Genomic DNA, 18,944 nt, shown 5'->3' with positions numbered 1-18,944 from the left:
TTGGGAGTTGATCACTTACATGGTTTATGAGTTATAGCAATAAAGGTCATTTATGGCATGGCCAGAAGGATATAATGGAAAAATTGACCAATCAGACAAATAAAAATGCAACATTTTTTCCATATGTAGTTAACTACAGTGTCTACAGATTATGCCTATGCCATTTTCGCCATCATTGGATCAAATTCCTAGGACTAGTTCTTAAAGAGCTATTTTCAAACAATTGATGAATGTGACAAAATTATGCATTTTTTAATAGGACTTGTAATTGCAAAGTTGTCAGGTCTACTGCAAGGAATAAAAAGAAACAAGTGGCATGTTCCTAAGTGAAAATTTGGAGGAGTTATGCATGATTTTCACAAATAGCGCCACCTAGTGGCCAAATGTTTTAAAACTGCACAGCATGACACATAGTCCTGAGATATGCACAGTGGTGAGGTTTCATGTTGATTGGCCAATGGTAAGTCTGTCAAATGGCCAATTAATTCAAATAAAAATTAATTGGCTCATGGCGGCCATGTTTTTTGAGTGATGATGTCATCATTGTGTGTCTTGATATCACTTGGGCCCCTGATGATGCCTGTAAAGTTTTGGCTTGATGTGACTAATGGTTTCTGAGAAACAGTTTTTCCCATGTTATAGCGCCCCCTATTGGACAATCGTGGCCAGCTTTGACCTATGACCTCGGAGTCATGTGCCCTAACAACTGTTAAAATTTTATGAAGATCCGTCAAAGCGTTGCTGAGATATAGCTGTTTAAGTAAATTTGGCCACGCCCCAGAGCTATTGATTGACATGTTACAACGACATTGTATGCAAATGTCACAATTTTTTCCAGGAATATTGATAATGAGATTCTTCTGAACATTTTGATACCAAGCTTGTGGTGATCGGATGAAAAACCAGGGACTAGTATAAAAAAGTAGGTTTTGCATATTATGCAAATTAGCAAAAAATCTAAGTAGGCGGAGCTTAATGGTTCTTGAGGCTTTTTTGTTTGGCTTGAACCAAGGAATCCATCAGAAGTGGAATTTTGTTTCTAGGCCCTACGGTTTGGGAGATATGGACCAAAACGCAAAATGGTGCGCTATAGCGCCACCATCAGGCCAATGTGGGTCTCTGTACTTTAGCACGGTCTCGCAAAGAGACTACACCATTCTGCCAAGTTTGGTGTCTCTGGGCCTTACGGTCTAGGCTGCAGTATGCGTTTTATGCGGAGAAAAATAATAATAAGAAGAAAATATAGCCGCAAGCGGCAATTACGGGGTCCAAGCTGAGGTTTGGCAAGATTTGCGCACCCACTGGTACATCATGTAAAGGTTTTTGAAATGTATATGAAAGTATATGAAGCACGTTCGTGAATGAAGTGCCTGCTAAAAAAACAGAATCTAAATTGCAGCTTTTAAAACTTATGATGGTGTGCTGCCCGGCGCGGGATTCGAACCACCATTGTCCACATGCATTGTGGCCAGGAGCACCTTGCTCTACCCATTGAGCTAATGGGCCTGACCCGATTACAGGCTCAACTCTAGCTCTTTTGAGGAAAAGAATGACCTTTGCATCAGCATGCATGTTCAGCATGGAAAATGAAAATATTCACAGTACAACCATTTGTGGTGGTTTGTAACAAGTTTAGAGTTATTTGGGCAATCGGTGTGGGCAGGAGAGTTTTTTGGCCGTTATAGCGCCACCTAGGTGTGCATGTCTGCCAAAATGTATGTGCAGGTCTAGACACCCAATAGGTACATGTGTGTGAAATTTGGAGTGAATACGTGAAAGCATGCCTGAGATACAGCAGAATATGTGGATTTTTGGCGAAGAATTTTTTTACCTTTGACTTGTGAGGCATGTGGCCACGCCCATGTGTGGAAATGTGCACTTTTGCTCTGCTAGAATCAAAGTTCAGAGTCTTCTGAACATTTTGATACCACATATGTGCATGTATGTGAAAAATCCAGGGACTAGTTCGCGCTCAAAAATGTGTGTGTATTTGCATATTATGCAAATTAGCTCGAAATGTAAGGGGCGGAGCTAATAGCTTCAAATTTATTTTTTGTAGAATGGAAGATGACTGATCAGATGCAATTGGAATTTTTTGTTTATGACATACGGTGTAGGCGTGACAATTTTTTGCGCTCTATAGCGCCACCTATGGGCGGATCGAGCTGGCGTGTTGCGCCTGAGTAGCAGAGAGGAGTACTACAAGTTGGCCAAAGGAGAAATCTGTAGGTGTTACGGATTAGGCTGCACGATGCATTTTAGCGGACTGAAAGCTGATTGGTCGATAGCGGCGGCCATATTGGACATATGATGGTGCAGGTCAAGGACCTGTGCCGTAGGTGCATATAGATGATGTGTACCAAGTTTGGAGTTATTTGGCCAATCGGTGTGGGCAGGAGAGTTTTTTGGCCGTTATAGCGCCACCTAGGTGTGCATGTCTGCCAAAATGTATGTGCAGGTCTAGACACCCAATAGGTGCATGTATGTGAAATTTGGTGTGAATACGTGAAAGCATGCCTGAGATATAACAGAATATGTGTATTTTTGGCGAAGGATTTTTTGACCTTTGACTTTTGAGGTATGTGGCCACGCCCATGTGCAGAAATGTGAACTTTTGCTCTGCTAGAATTAAAGTTCAGAGTCTTGTGAGCGCCTGGATACCACATATGTGCATGTATGTGAAAAATCCAGGGACTAGTTCGCGCTCAAAAATGTGTGCGTATTTGCATGTTATGCAAATTAGCTCGACATGTAAGGGGCGGAGCATATGGCTTCAATGAAACTTTTTTTAGATGAGCACATGCCTGATCAGATGAAGTTTACATTTTGTCTCTAGGACATACGGTTTAGGAGAAACACCTGTTTAAACTTTTTCATGCGTTTGTGTGCGCTATAGCGCCACCTATGGTCGGATCGGGCTGGCGTGTTGCGCCTGAGTAGCGGAGAGGAGTACTACAAGTTGGCCAAAGGAGAAGTCTGTAGGTCTTACGGTTTAGGCAGCACAACGCGTTTTAGCGGAGAAAAAGAATAATAATAATAATAATAATAATAATAATAATAATAATAATAATAATAATAATCGGAACAAATACAATAGGGTTCCAGCACCTTCAGTGCTTGGACCCCTAAAAAGAAAAATTCGAGCAATTACAATAGGTTTCCCACACTACGTGTGTGAACCCTAATAAACTTTAAAATCATAGAGGATTATTCAAATTTCCGCTAGGGGAAATATATGTTATCTTTCTTTCACTCTCTCCTCTGAACTGGAACAAAGTTAATTGGCACCAAAGATTTCAAATGGTGGACGTGTCTGGAATTAAAGAGAGTCGATCTTGTCGAGCTGTGTACATGCTACCAGCTAAATCCTGAGACATGGAAACTTTACTGTTGAAAACTTACATGAAAATTTTAATGTCCAGTGATATGATCTTTATTAATTTAAGAACAATTTAAATCATTGAGCAACTGCGATGTAGAGTTAATGGTGAGGTGGTAAATTGCTTCTCCCAGAAAGAACAACGTTTCCAGAGAATAACGAGATCCACAGTAATACAAATATTTTCACGTTTCACTACTGTTCTGGATGTACGGATGAGTTTCCTGCTGGTATTGAAACACTAATCTGACTACTGTATGCTTAAGTGTGCCATATACTTTCGGTGGGCGTGTCGAATTGTGTTTAAATGCTTTGCACACAGGTAAGTAAAACCGTGAAGATGTCAGTGACTCACTGTTGTGTACAATCTGAGTTGTTTAATGTAATGTAAATGTAGGTATATTGATAATATATCTGCTTATTTCACTCATTTCAGCCCAATATCGCGTCACTGTTTCCCTCAGTAAAGAAAGACCAGCAGTAGTCCTGTCTCTCAAAAACACCAGTCATTATTACCTTATAGGGAGAAAATATGCTATTTATTATTTTAAAAATATATACAATATTATTATTCTGCTGGACTTAACTCAGTAACCATCGTCACAGAAGACTATGATCCCTTTTTAGACAAGATCGTGGAAGAAGGTTGTGAATTATGATCAGGCATTTACAAGACACGCTATTAGGGGTCCTGAGTGTTGGCTAAATCTACGCCACCATCTACAGACAGTCGGTGTTTCTGCGAGTCTGCGCTTCATTTTGAAGAATGACAGGTCTGAGCTTTTTCATTTGACTTTATTGTGGCAGTTTTGTACACTGTCTAACCTCAGTGTTGATCACTGCTTCTTGTTAAAGTGTACTTTCGCCGTCTAGCTGGTGATCCCCGCGCATGCGCAGTGAGCGTTAGCTGCTGTGTTTGGTGTGGTTGATCCGTGCTCGTTTGTGTGGTAGTTTAAAGTTCGTCCAGGTGTTCACGTCCTCACCTACTACACTGACCCTGTTTTCACACTGTTCAACCTCACCTCAGGTAGCACACAGTAACTTACTATCTATGTATCTCTGAAGTGTTAGCCTAGTTAGCTCTATGCTACTAATGTAGAGAGTATGGTGTGATCTGCGCCATTCCCACAGTAGGATATGAAACACTCAACTAGTTATGTAGTCTAACTAGTTTAGTGCCCTAGATATTACGTTAAAACCCGATGTTAAAGTTCCCTTGCTGATCAGCTAGCCAGCGTGTTAGCTCGTTTTGTGTAAGAAGGGTTAAAAATAAGATCCTGCAGTCCCCGAAAATGCTCACTAGTTTTTACTGAATAGTCGCATAGGCGGTTTAATCATGACAGTGAAAATGAGTCTTAACCTGATTATGAATCTTAAAACAATTCAGGGGTTGTTTGGAACATATTGTACAAGCGTAAATCCATTGTATCTTGAAAAGTTTTTTTTTATTTATTCTCAAAAAGATGTCAATGACCAGAGTAAAATGGTTACAAGGAGTTTATGTATTCTGTTTTTCGTTCTCTTCAAGGCTTGACCTGATACTTGGACATCAAACCTTACCCCACTGAGCTGTAAGAGTGGTAGGTGTTCGTGCAGGGTCTCACCACCCATCATTCTGGACATCTGATTTGATACCTGCTGCGGAGACAATGTACTGCCTCCAGTGGTTGCTTCCGGTCCTCCTCATCCCCAAACCGTTGAACCCAGCCCTGTGGTTCAACCACTCCATGTTCATGGGCTTCTACCTGCTCAGCTTCCTTCTAGAGAGGAAACCATGTACGATTTGTGCCTTAGTATTCCTGGCTGCATTGTTTCTCATCTGCTACAGCTGCTGGGGAAACTGCTTCCTGTACCACTGCCATGACTCCCCACTGCCAGACTCAGCACATGATCCCAACATTGTGGGCACCTAGATTCAGTCGCCAGATCTTCAAAAAAAAAAAAACAAACGGCAAAAAACAAAACCAACCCTCCTTCGCGAAATTCTCAACACAGACCCTGGACAATCTCCATCTAGTAGACTGTGAATGAACAAATGAATGAACCCCACCAGAAATGCTGAGAAATTTGCCCAAGATGAGAACCTCACTGCAGGCCCACCATAACTTATCAGAAAAGCTTTCACAGTTACTGCTATGTTCTCCACTCTGTTGGGCAAATGTGTTTTACTTTGGGTTTTGGGATTCAAAACTTGCATGGGTTGCTTCTAGGGTTGTTCAGTCCTGTGGTCATTCTGCACAACCTTATTTTAATTTCTGGATGCTGAGAGATTCCAAAGGGTAGTTGACATGTGAGTGAGTGTATGAGTTTGTACTGTATAAATTCTGTTTCTTGTCATATGTTACCAATCAGTTTGAATCTTAAGGTCGGAGGTATTACCATTAGTGGTGAATGTCCGTACCGAGCTTACTTGAGGTTGAGCGTGCCAGAAATGATTGATTACACTTCTACGCAGCTCAGTTTGTTCAAATGCTGTCACAACTTTTAATTCAATAAAGTTTATAAGCAAAACAAGACTATACAGTAAACTTTTATGTTTTGGGATCCTGATACCTTCAAAGTGGACCTGATTTTGACAGAAGTATCCAATCTTAACTAGTTAGCTTGTTTTTCATGTTTTGTCAGTGGTCGGAGATATAATATCTTTGATCTTGGCAAAAGTAAATCGCTGAAGAAGTTTAGATGTAACTGATTCAGCAAAATCTTCATATTTTAAGATGTTCTTTGGTTGAAAAAATATCTACAATTACTTAATATCTACTTAATGATCTTGCATTTGTCACAGAATTGTCTTGTCTGTTTGCTTCTGAGCTTTACAAAAGTTTCTGTCGATTTAATATAGAATACACACGCACACACTAATGGACATTATATTAATGACATTATTTGCATATTCAGTTTTTCCTATGGCAGCAATGAAATTAGGAAATTCAAAGAAACACTTGGAACTTTAGTACCCCATAGAATGAATGTTATGATTTAAACATCTACTTATAAACTGATTCTTCCTATTCAGAACCATTCGACTTTCAAAGTTGATAAAGGACCTCCATCTAAAACATCCTGCTTTCCTGGAAACGTTTGAGTCCATCGCTACAATTTCTCTTTAAATCACTTAATTTAAGAAATCAGTGGCTCTGAATTTTATAGCTGTCTGTTAAGCCTCCCATATTCACAGCAGTGGCAGTGCCATTGTGTAGCAGAAGCAGGTGAGAGTGTGAAGGAGCACGTGTGTGTGAATGTGTGTGTGTCGTCCTGCTGTGGATTCACTCCTCTGAGAGCAGCTAAAGACGAGGGAGTTTTGTAGGAGGATTTGCTTTGAAGCAAACTGGTATATATTTACTCACTCACACACATACATGCTGTTTCAAAATAAGGAAAAACCCAACCCATATAAAATGAATATACTTACTAAAGATACAGAATTAGTTAGTATTCAGCCAGAAGTTTTGAGGAAAGTTCATCGGGACTGGGAGAATTGGATAGACCTTTCCTATGGGTGTGGGTGTGTGTGTGTTTTCTTACTCTACAGTTGAGGCTCACAGTCATTATATATATTGAGGAACATGAGCTCACAACACTTTTTCATTATATCTCTGGTTTGATGCATGTTTGCTAAGTATTTAAATACAATATACTCAAGAAGACAAAGTTTGTTATATGTTTACTACCCACTGGGTTCCAAACACCCTACCTTCCCCCCTACTCGCCGGTCACTGTATTTAGTAGAGCGGCTCATAGGTGTACGGTTACAGGCTGCAGTCCGTCTGTTGCTGCTTATCATCCAGCCATAGGACCACTGCTGACCTGATGCTATTTGGGTGTCTGACCATCAACTCAGCCATGACACTGCTATGGTAGGGGTGTTGCACTGGTACAGGTTTATCACGCTGATGCTGGAATTTAAATTTTTATGTCAGTGTACCTGCTGTGTTGAGTGGTCTACAGACAGCAGCTGACCATTGAACTGGAGGATTGCCAACACAAACTGCACAAGTTTTACAGATGAGCTATAGTCTCTTAACTGTACAGAGACAAAATGTTTAAGGTTTTTTTTTCATGTTTATAAATTCTCGGATGCAACACCTTTGTGTTCATAAACTGCAGGTTGTTTGTAGTGTAACATATGTGTCTTAAGATGGGGGCATCATATCAATAACATATCAATACCAAACAAACTCAGATATTAGTCCTAGTGTCAGTATACATGCTGACTGATCCTGCTGACCTTTGTGGTGTCTCTTGCTCTTCATGCTGAATTTACTTCTGATGCAACCAGAGTTTTTTAAAACTGATCAACACATCCTGTCAATAAGACCCTGGATTTGCACCACCTAGATGATCTATTCTTAAAAAAAAAAAAACTACATCTCAGACTTTTTCTTGAGTGTTTTCAAATCACTCCTTGAGTCTTAAAAAAAATGTAGGTGATTTATTTACATTTATTGGCATTATGATTCATGTATACACTTAATTTTATGTTAATGAAATATAGATTACAATTCTCATAAATATTTATAAGATGTTTTATACAAAATATGGTCTGCATAAAGACGACTCAAAAACAATATCCTGCCGTATGACCTCTCGACCTCTGACCTCTGGACATTTTGTATCATGTATATGTTAAATGTTCTGGTGAGGTTTTCACCTCCCTTCAGGTCTCTTCTGCTTCTCCTATTGAATGGAATGTTAATGCTGTTCTTTGTATTTTAATACTGGCCCATTCCTGTCAAAATCTTGTGCTACCAGGTAAAAATGGGCCAAACTAGGTGAACTTTTGTGATCTCTAAAAAATAGTTATTTCTGTGTCCAAGTTCTTATAAATCTCCTCATTTAATTCACTGCAAATACGGTCCATTCGCTGGAAGGCTTCATGGCCCTTTTTACCTGTGAAAAAGAGATTGCATTTAGGGCTACAAATCAGGTCAGGCTGATTAAGATGCAACTTTTATAACGAGTTGTTCTGTGAAAACAGGTGATTTTATTGAATTAAGGATCACCCTTGTGCTGGACTAAGTTACTTAACAGCAAATGCTTTGTATTCAAGGGCTATATGGACTGGGATTGAATGGTGTGTTTTAAAAAGCAATATTTACATATTTACATATATATCGTCAGTAAAATAAGGGAAATTCACGTCTCAGTGACAGAAGACCGGATTTAAATATAGAAGTGCTTAGATGGCCTAGGGGTCAAAGGTCATTGATCATGTGTCAGGTTACCAAATGAAAGCACCGTCTCCCTGGCAGCGTTCCTCAAATCTTCATCTGCAGAGCGCCACAGCTCAGCCACCTGCTCAGCGCTCTCTGTAGCCTAGAAGAAAGACAGCACCTCGTAATCTCAACTCATCCACCCAGGAGAAGAAAGACAGCACCTCGTAATCTCAACTCATCCACCCAGGAGAAGAAAGACAGCACCTCGTAATCTCAACTCATCCACCCAGGAGCTAATGTACGGTAATCAAGATTTGAAAACCAAGCCATCTGGCCCACATCCTTTGTAAATGATACATCTAAGATGTCTGAGGCATTTTTAAGGTTAAATAAGATAACCAGACAAATAAGGCAACCAGACAATCCTATGATGTAATTCTCACATGAAATAAGTATGTGCAAATGTAAGTTTCAAAGTGAAGTATACTGAAATGAATCGATGATTTTAGGTCGTGAAATCAAATGGAGTGCAACATTTTCATCACATTTAGGGACAGAGGGAGAAACTGTAGAGAATATATTTATGAACAGCATCAAAATGTGGAGGAAAATGTTCACCACAGTGTTAAATGTCACATAGAGCCATTAATTATTATTACTGTTAATTATTTATTTACCTAGAATTTCAACAGCAGCTGAAAATAAAATGCATGGGATGAGTCTTCATGAAGAATGTCTAGTGGAAAACAACCATCTTATGGCAGTAAAAAGATGTTTTCTTTTATAGTATTACATTGAGTATTTGGATGCAAAACGTATTTAATAATATCATATGATTTCAGTAAAATGCCTTTTGTTTTGCTGTTTGAGTCATTTTTCATGTGCAAGTAAGGATTCGTTTGAGTTAACCTAAACTAGAAGAGTGGAAATTACTGAGATATTACTGATGGAGAAATATTGCCCAACATACTGTATGCAAAGTTAATATAAAAGTTATATAGTTTTATGAACACATGAATTCATGCCCATAAGCGTGGAGTTTAGAGCAAATTTTCTCCATTGGTGCTGACATTGACAGCACTTCCACCACTAACTTGAAACACTGGGTTTCACATCTTTATTAGATGTTTTTTCACAAATAAGATATAATCCTAAATGTGGTGACACATCTTACATTTAAATATGTCTAATAAATTACATTATTAGGTCAATAGGTCATGACATGAAGGTGTGATTACTTTCTTTTTTTGTACTCCCTCACCTGCCACAGTATGATATTCACATAATATTACATTACATGCAATACATTACATTACAATATTACATTCACATAATATTGTTCCTAATAGTGGTATTTATGAAGAATAATATGAGTTGGATTATTTGAGTGGTTAAATATGTTTGAAATTTGTCAAAGATAGTTTTCAGTTCTGGTCTTTCATCACCAGTGCAGTTAGCAGAAACATAGGATAAATAGGTTTAAAGCCATGATCCATTACTTTGCTTACAGTACATTTTATTTTATTTTTTCATTAATTTTTCTTTGACTGATTATCTGAAGTTAGCAAAATTTACCTAAGCTAGGGTCAGGTGCTTTAATACTGATAATATATTTTTAGATGCATATGGCTTCATGGAATAGTATTTAGCTGACATCTTTATCCAAAACAATTTACAGTCATGACTGAATTCAGTTCTTGCAGTCGAGGGCCAATGCACTTGCTAATAGGCCAAATAGTAGCAACTTGGCAGCAGAGGGGCTTGAATTGGCAGCATTCTGGTTACTGCTCAAGTGTCTTACCCATGGAGACCCCCTTCCATTACATTCCTCTCACTGTGAGATATTCCTAAACTAGTGATTACTAGGGGGCTGTGGTGCACACATGCCCAGAGCAGTGGGCAGCCGTTGGAGTTAAGTGCCTTGCTCAAGGGCACCTCAGTCATGGCCTCAGGTCTGGGAATCGAAGCCACGACCCTCCGGTCACAAGACCAGTTCCCTACCACCAGGCCATGACTGCCCCTTAACACACAGACTGTGTAGATATACTGAATATGTACAGTATACGGCCTAACCAGCTACTCCTTACTGTACTTGTGCAGCCACTTTCTGCTTTGAAAGCATAGTATGTTTGAGTTTTTTGCTACAGATAACTTGCTCAAGATTATTTTTCCAAACTGCACAACAGAGCAGCTGATAACTTCTAAACAATTCTGATGTTGTAACAGCTTTTTGACAAATCACCGACCATGATTTGGACTTTCGAAGTGAAAGTAAATAGTCTAATTCATGGCCAAAGATCTCACTATACCACATTATGTTGATCATTCCAGTTTCTTATGTACATAGCTGGTCTGAATACTTTCCTATTGATACTGGTGATACTCATTTGCATACCACCACCCCATTGCTAATGACTATGAAAGTGCAGCTATGATCAAACAGAATCCTGGAGTGAATGCGAACAGTACAGAATGCTGATGTGTTAAATTGCCCCTAAGAATATTTAGCAAAAATAGCTAATTAAGCTAATAGAAATTCTAGAAAATATTCCTTTTCTGATTTTCTTTAGAAATAGTAGCAATGTTGATGTACACAGTCATCACAGGTGAAGTTTGAATGAGTTTATGAGTTACCTTTAAGCATTTTAGTGCCAAACATGACTGTTGCTGTACTTGTGTGTCATTGTCTCTCAACAGCCAAGTATAGTATACCAAGGCCTGAAAGGTCAGCAAAATGTTAAATAATGTCAAAACAGGGCTTACATTGGTTACATTGTAATTCATTTCATGATTACATTATTAGACTTATCCACTGAACCGTTAAATTTGAAAACTATGAAGACTGAGGTAGATAGTGTGAGTATTGTTTATTTGCTACCTTTGACCTGAAGGACTTGAAGCCAGAGGCCCTGCAGAGGCAGGATGTGGCTGTTGTAGCAACTTTGTAGTTGGCGTCTGTGAGTATCTTGGCCAGGAGTTGTAGGGTTCGTCCTATTGGCTGCAGCTCTGAGATTCTCCTCCCCTTCAGTTTCTTCAGGGCCCGCCTTCTTTTGGGGCTCTCTAGACAGGATACCAAGTACACTACAACAGAAACAAAACAGAGAAGCCAAAAAACATGTTCTCAGTGTCCTGATTTCAGTTTCAGTGCTCTGTTAATGTGTGTACTTAGGTATATATTTAAACATTTAAGATTCCCATTAAATATTTATACTGTGTTATGTTATTAAGGACATAATTATTGTTACTTGTGCTAGCATTCAGCCAGATGTTTTGGGTAAAGTTCATAAGGATTTTGGAAAAAAGCCTTTTATATGGGTGTTTCCTGACTCATGTAACACCTCTTTATCTGTGTGTATGGGTTTACTTGTGTGTATATGTGAATATATATTTATTATATATTTATACACACACACCTTGGCACACATTTAATGTTCAATGTTTAGTTCTGGTCAGATCTAAAATCAAAATAGTCTTTCACAACCATATGATTAAATCTTAGTTAAACTATGGTTCTTCTATACTTTGCAGGCTTGTTTAGGATTATAGCTATTGCAGCATGTTAAATTGGTGATGGAGACAGAATGTCTGCACGTCCCCAAGTTAAAGTTGTTATTGGCTGACATTTGTGCCATTTGTGACAAATTTGTCTTTTCACAAGGCTTGCTACAGCTCATAATGTGAGCCAGAAGCAGCAAATATGCGAAGGCTTTACTATAAACACTGACAAACTTTAGAAAAAGACAGCGTGCACCTCTTGGTCCACTTTAAAAATGTCGTGTTAAATCATTAAGTATTTATAATGGTCACTTGCATTAAATCATTAATGCAGTGCTTCAGTTTGTGCACTTACCTTCCCTGGAGAGGTGTGTAATGTGTTCTCCAAAGTCCATCAGCTTCCACCGGGTGAGGTAAACCTGGAGCTGAAACACTGTCACTCGGTCAGCTATGGGCGGCACCAGGGGGACCATCATGCAGCTGGACTGGACTTGCTGTAACAGCTGACCAAAGACTGTGGGAGAGAATCTGGGATTACCACACTGAGCCAGGCACCTCATCAAAAATACTAGATGGAGTAGAATCGAATAGAATCGAATAGAAGGACCTGTATCAGCTTGGCCTGGCCGCTTGGCTTTCACTTTGTGGATGAAGCGTTTGCGCATGGTCCTGAGAAAGACGTGCGTGGAGCAGCAGAAAGCCACGTCACTGCCACAGCACTCTTCCCAGAATGCCTGGACAGTCCTCGCCTTCGGCACACCAGACAGAACTACAAGAAAACCAGGTTGTGACATCATGAGACTGAAGTTTTCCTACCACACCATTTCACAAGCTACATCACAGCTTTTAGTTAATACAGTAACTGTAGGCCAACCAATTCTCATACATTCAAATTAACCATATATTTAATCATAATACTGGGTCTTCTTTTTAATCTCATGCCTCCCGAGGCAGATTACCATATGATATAAGATGCAACACCCCTTAGATGTAATGTAGATTGTATTACAAACCCCAGAATAGTCGTCCATATTTACCTCACACTATGTGATATAATATAGCGCATTTCTTGGATCTCATGAGCGCCATCTCCTTCTCTGTTTATTTACAGTATTTCTATTTTTAACTGCGCTCTGTTAACTGGCCAACAAAATCCCTGTGTGTATGTGTGAAGTATGATGCTTCATAGATGCCCTCTCGGTCCATGGCTTTGATCACACCCATCAGCCTGTTCTCACTCTGGCTGAAACAGTTGCTGAGACTGTAGTTGGTGGAGAAGACGGATCAAAGGCGGAGGAACGGGTGGAGTACACTGACTACCCACAACATCGCCTTACAATGAAGGGTTTTGTCACAGGGTGTGGAAGGGAAGTGAACTCTGAATTCATTTCAAGCTTACAGTAGGCAGACAACTCAATTTGAGAAGCTCTCAAATTAAACTGGATCCTTGTTTTAGATATGAAATACCGCAATGACTGTCTTTGTCAGTTGAAAAAACTGAATGCTGCTCTTTTTGGTGTTCAACACAGAAATAACAAAACTGGTGCAAGGTGCTGGCTTGTGTGGTATGAGATGTGGCAGTGTCGCAAGTGCTTAATATTGATAAGCAGCTTGTTGTGAAATTATGGACTCAAAACATATAAGACTACAGCAATATTAATAACATTAAAATACAGAGCTCCAATTTCCATAACATTAAAGGACAGAGATCCAATTTCCATTGTGTTCTACAATGGTATACCTAAAGGAGGGCATTCCAGGTTCAGTAATGTCCTCACCAAGATTTTGCTCAGGCTTCCTGGATTGTGTTGATTCCACTCATTTTACCTGGCTTGCACTAATTAGAAAAGCAAGCTTGAATAAAATCCTGGAAAGGAGTTTTACCTTCTGTACCTGGAATGCCGACCTGTAAGTATCCAAATGGTGTGTTAGGAAGAGTTTATCCATTTTGTAATGTGATATATAAGATCTCACCTCTGGGTAAAAATTGAGATGATTTCAGTTTTTAGGTTTGCCCAAATGCTCTACAGGCTTGCATCAGCACGTTCTTCTGTCTGTTCTTACACTTCCAGCAGAACATTTACCCCACAACACTATATTTCATGAACTCAGATTTCTAACTTTTTGATTGTTGCTTTTGATGATATATCACCTGCTCAGTGTTGGGGAGCAACAGCATTAAAACATGTGGCAAGTGTAATTACCCAGGGAAGAGATTTAGTGCTTCCGCAGCCTGACTGAAAGTGAGGCCTTGTCTCAGAGGAGAAACACCTCCCAAATGATTCATTCTGTCTAGCCAGTGTTTCAATTTGATGCCAACCAGACACTCACTTTCTGTGGCTGAGACATCTTCGCTTTTCTTCTGTGTCAAAGTGTCGATTTTTTCAAGGACCTCAGTTTGACGTGACAGCTCTATCAGCAGGTCCTGCCGCACATGCTCTGAATCTGACAGCCTCAGTGCCTGAAAGGTGATAGAACAAGACTAATACTATGTACCGGAGAAGTTCACAAACCAACAAGCTCAAGGGATCTTACCATAGTAGGATTAGCATGGTATCACCTTTAACAAGCTGCACCTAAGTGAGCTTAAATGAGGACATCTTTACCAAATCATTACCAAAACAACACGAAAGATCCAATTACCATTTGCATGCAAAATCTACCATTGAACATGAGACAACCTTTTAAGATATTGCACAAAGACATTTTTATATGAGCTTAAGTTTTTACATTAGATTTACTTGAATATATTAGATGCATTGCCTGCTACTCATACTGAAACAATTGTAACTACACATATATAGGTATCTACGCTATATATAGTATATAGCTACAAAACTAATGACTAGATATCACTGCTTCCTAAAGACTGAGAGAACCCCAGACGTTCAGTCAATGGTGGTACAGACACATTTTTCCTCTCATGTATACTGTATTTATGGTGTATATTGCTGGAGAAACCATAGTCTGCCCTCTCACCCTCAGTAGTGCAGTACAGATGGTGAGGTGGACCTCCAGGGCTTGATCTAGAGTGTAGTCCCCTGTGCTGAGGGGACGTCTGTCCTCACACCCCCCTCTTTGGGACCTGTGCTCTTCTTCTTGACTCTCCGAGGGCGGGACAGTGTCCTGAGACATCACCCTGAAGCCTTTCACAGTGGTCTTCTTAAATGAACCCGTACTGAAATGATCAGTCACGTAAGTGCACAAGCAGAACGTACAAAGAGTTTAATGCATCTGCAGCTTTACATGTGTGATGCTACATGTGTAAAAAAGTTAGAGATATTTGGCCTTCCAGTGAAATTTCAGGAGGTACCCAAAAGGCACTCAAACCTTTACAGGTTATGTGACTTTCTCTAAACTTTTGAATGTCCAAACATTCGGTGTTTCTGTATTTTTGCACAGCTTGATGTTCTCTAACAATGAGCTTAATGGCCAAATTCACAACAGGTGTTTGATCCACATGTCATGGTTCAAATAGAATTGGTATTTAAACGGTACAACTCATCGTGCAGTTCATATTTTGACATCATGTGACCAGGATGACACCTAACGATTAATCAACAGTACCACAGGATTGTGAGGCTTCAAACAGGATGTTCTGAGATGGAAGTGGCCACTGAGATTAGAATGTCACAGAGGGCCATCAGCAGGTCATAACAGAGATACAGAGAGACTGGAAGAGTCACAGAATATTTATATCAGAGTGGTCTGCATGCTAGAAGATTTGTAAGGGTACCTGACCACACCACCAGTCACAGGCATCATCGTCCTAGCATGGGCCAGGAGGCATTTAGGCTGCACGAGGGACCAGTGGGCCAGAGTGTTATTCAATGCTGAAAGTCAATTCATGCCAAGCTGAAATGATGCCGCCAATGATGTTGGACACATCAAGGAAACACTGTTTCAGCCACTGTTGTCATCAGATGAATCTTTGGTGGTGGCAGGTATGTCTAATAAAAAAATCTGCCCTACACTTTGTGACAAGCCCATACTACTGGAATAACATCATTAATCCAGTCACTGTGCCTCTGCATGGCATGGGTCTAATGTCATCTTCATTGATTTTGAGTCATTACCTTCATGACATAATTACCTTCATGACATAATCTCACTCTAGCATGAACATTTTTATAAATTTCACCCAAAAGCCAAATATGTCTAACTTTTTGTGAGTATTGTATGCATAAACTTATACAGGGGGTCTCAATAATAAGGAAACACTCATATGTAATGAAACGAGTGTTCTGATGAACTTTCTCCAAAACATCAAATGCCAAAACATCACATTCCATATCTTCACACAATATAGTTTGTATAGGTGTTTCTTTATTTTTGGCACACCATGTAGAATCTTCAAACAACTATTGAATACAAACCTATTATGCAATGTTTCTCTAATTAAGACTGAAATTTTCAGAATTTGTCTCAGACAAAATAATGTTGTACTTTAGCTACATTTTAGCTATCTTATCCATCAAATTCCCATTCATTATTTTAATTTAATAAATACAAATAAGTGTCTGGGCACACCATATGGCATCGTTAATGATAAAGCTAGCATGCTATTAACTGTAATTATGTTTTACTAGGCATAACAAAGATCATGTTTTGAATTTATGGGGACATATAACAGATGTCCTGTGCCCTTGAGAGAAATCAATGGACATATTTGACAGACCCTCCATTTTATCCCACAAGGGGGAGCCCTTGTTCCATACCAGAATAGTCCAAGAAGAGTATCTGACTGCCCATACATCTATATTGGCAGGATTGTTTATGTCTTTAATGTATGCAGTTCATTTGTTTTCATCAGGAAATAATACAAATTCTCATTCAAATGAACCACCAAAACTGCAAAATCAAATGTAACTGGTTTTAAAGACAGTCTAAAAGATCAGTGCTGGCTAATATTAGCACTTCATTATTTGTGTGTTAATTGCATACTTCACCCAAAACTGCTACTGTAAACAGTAAACAGTACTTTACTTTTGCTATAACTAATATATAGTTCAACACCTAAAAACATTTAATAACACACTGGCGTAAGTAACGGATCGTGGGATCTTCTGAATGCTCATGGCTGTTTTGTGTTCAGTACATCACTACACACCTACCTGACAGTGTGAAGTGTAGCACAATAAGATTCCACAGAAATCAGGCACTGGAGAAATTATGCATTGTGCAAGTATAAACCATCTTTCAAAAATGCAGAAGGCAAGACAAATAGCGCAATGGGTAAATGGTATGTAGTCACAGAAGAGGTCACGTGTTTTTAATGGTCTATGACAGAGTGATTGGGTTTGCTCAGCAACACATCTTGACATGGGAATGTTTTCTGTTTTAAAGGTCACTGGCTTACACGGATAATTTAATGAAAATTACCCACGTCATAAAGTTTCTTTCAAACACACCTGTTTTACTGAAAGCATATAACATACTGAATATGTCACTCTCTGGTGCAATTTTAAAATGACTTTTATACTAATCATAGTGTATAACTGCAACAAGAAAACATCTTTGTAGAAGATCCCTAAAGTACTTAAAGATATGGTCAGCTATATACTTCCAAACACCAATTTTGCTGGGATTTGTGGTGAAAAATAGGTTGAATACATGATAATACCTGGTGGTGGTTTAGAACCTCACTAACATGCTGCCATCTTGTTCTGCTTTTCATTGTGACTACAGCAGTAGAGTCATCAGTAGAGTATCTCATCACGTGCTTGACTCATAGCTGTGAAACTTTAATACCTTTCAGCAGTGGATCAATACCAGCTGCTGTATTGTGTACCACAGGGCTTTTTTTCTAGTCATATGCTCTACTGACTCATCATATCTAAAATTAGGCAGTATGATTTGCATATTTACAGTGGCCTACAAATTAACCTTCTGGCTCCCAGAGTTCTCCAGGTTGTCTCCATCATCAAAAGCTTAGATCTAACCATAAGAAAACACTGCTATGAGAATGCAAAGCCTGATTGGGTAGCAGAATCATAAGTTATGTTAACCCTAGGATGCCCCCTGGAGGTGACTGCACCAAACCCTGGTGGAGCCCTTGGTCAGCCAGGCGTTTTAATGTTGTCAGTTATCAGCAAAGGTGATTTTTTCATTTAGCTCATACCTTTCCCCTCGTGGACTGTTGGAAAGAACACTCAGGTATAGACTGCTACATTCGAGTGCTTTTCCATGTATTTACTCCTGCTTTACTGGACATGTGAGTGTGGTTATTCTGTTCAAGTGCAATGCATCTAAATGAAAACAGATCAAGTTTTTGGAATTGCATTTTTTTGCCTGTGGGGTTAAGGACTCTGGCCAAAGTGAAGAAATCACAGCAATGATATCATATTTAGCTTTGGAAAATTAGGCAAGACAACTTGTCCTATTATAATGATCTTCCTGGGGGGTGGACTCTGCCTCACCCCCACCTACCAATGCTCTTTGCTCTTGCTTCATAGTTGGTGATGTCTTGCACAAACGCACACACGCGCACATGTGCACACCTACAGACTTGCTTAGGCCTTTGTTCCAACTGAATCCAGCCGTCTGCACCTGAAGTAAGTTGTCTTTGTTTTTTGGTTGTACTGGTTATGGTTAGCCATTTGTCAAAGTCATGTGATGTAATTAACAACATGTAGCCCACCTGAGCCTGACGCTCCCCATGCAGGAGATGTCGTCTGCGTTGAAGGCAGTGGACAGGAAGTCAAAACTACCCAGCACCTCCTCTTCCTCTACAGCTAGAGTCTCACTAGAGGAGCTCTGTAGAGGGTACATGTCACTCTAGCCCATGGGAGTGAAAAAGAGAAACAATTCTGAGATGAGTTGAGTGATTTGGCTAACTGTTATTCAGCAACATCACAATGAGTTATCATCGATGACCTTACCTTCAAAACCTGACCCAGTTGCCAGGTTTGGTG

General features: G+C 39.5%; 2 protein-coding genes across 5 annotated transcripts in view; one reads left to right on the top strand and one right to left on the bottom strand.

Moving 5' to 3' along the window:
* Positions 1–3,994: 3,994 nt before the first annotated feature.
* Positions 3,995–5,373, top strand: blcap (bladder cancer associated protein). 2 transcript variants are annotated; one of them, XM_077013807.1, is made up of 2 exons: positions 3,995–4,152; positions 4,908–5,373. In XM_077013807.1, exon 2 carries the CDS (start codon positions 5,029–5,031, stop codon positions 5,290–5,292), a length of 264 nt encoding a protein of 87 aa, XP_076869922.1. In that variant the 5' UTR covers positions 3,995–4,152; positions 4,908–5,028; the 3' UTR covers positions 5,293–5,373. The 2 variants fall into 2 exon arrangements, with proteins under 2 accessions (XP_076869922.1, XP_076869923.1); XM_077013808.1 differs by lacking the exon at positions 3,995–4,152 and adding an exon at positions 4,232–4,406.
* Positions 5,374–7,803: 2,430 nt separating this feature from the next.
* Positions 7,804–18,944, bottom strand: part of ripor3 (RIPOR family member 3) — a 36,360-nt gene continuing 25,219 nt past the window's right edge. For all 3 annotated transcript variants that reach the window (XM_077013805.1, XM_077013804.1, XM_077013806.1), the window contains 10 exons: positions 18,912–18,944; positions 18,671–18,807; positions 15,010–15,208; positions 14,362–14,491; positions 12,638–12,799; positions 12,386–12,544; positions 11,414–11,616; positions 11,170–11,253; positions 8,605–8,695; positions 7,804–8,269 (listed from right to left, as the gene is read on the bottom strand). The exon at positions 18,912–18,944 is cut by the window's right edge and continues 354 nt beyond it. In XM_077013805.1, the coding sequence (XP_076869920.1) occupies positions 8,169–8,269; positions 8,605–8,695; positions 11,170–11,253; positions 11,414–11,616; positions 12,386–12,544; positions 12,638–12,799; positions 14,362–14,491; positions 15,010–15,208; positions 18,671–18,807; positions 18,912–18,944 (1,299 nt within the window). In that variant the 3' untranslated portion in view covers positions 7,804–8,168. The remainder of the gene's footprint in view (positions 8,270–8,604; positions 8,696–11,169; positions 11,254–11,413; positions 11,617–12,385; positions 12,545–12,637; positions 12,800–14,361; positions 14,492–15,009; positions 15,209–18,670; positions 18,808–18,911) is intronic.

This window comes from Brachyhypopomus gauderio, chromosome 8 (assembly GCF_052324685.1).
Source record: "Brachyhypopomus gauderio isolate BG-103 chromosome 8, BGAUD_0.2, whole genome shotgun sequence".
NCBI lineage: Eukaryota > Metazoa > Chordata > Actinopteri > Gymnotiformes > Hypopomidae > Brachyhypopomus > Brachyhypopomus gauderio.
Note: the sequence above shows the minus strand (reverse complement) of the source record. Positions and strands in the feature narration are given on the sequence as shown.

Coding starts and splice junctions, on each gene's coding strand:
- blcap (XM_077013807.1), top strand. CDS start 5,029: ATGTACTGCCTCCAGTGGTTGCTTCCGGTCCTCCTCATCCCCAAACCG.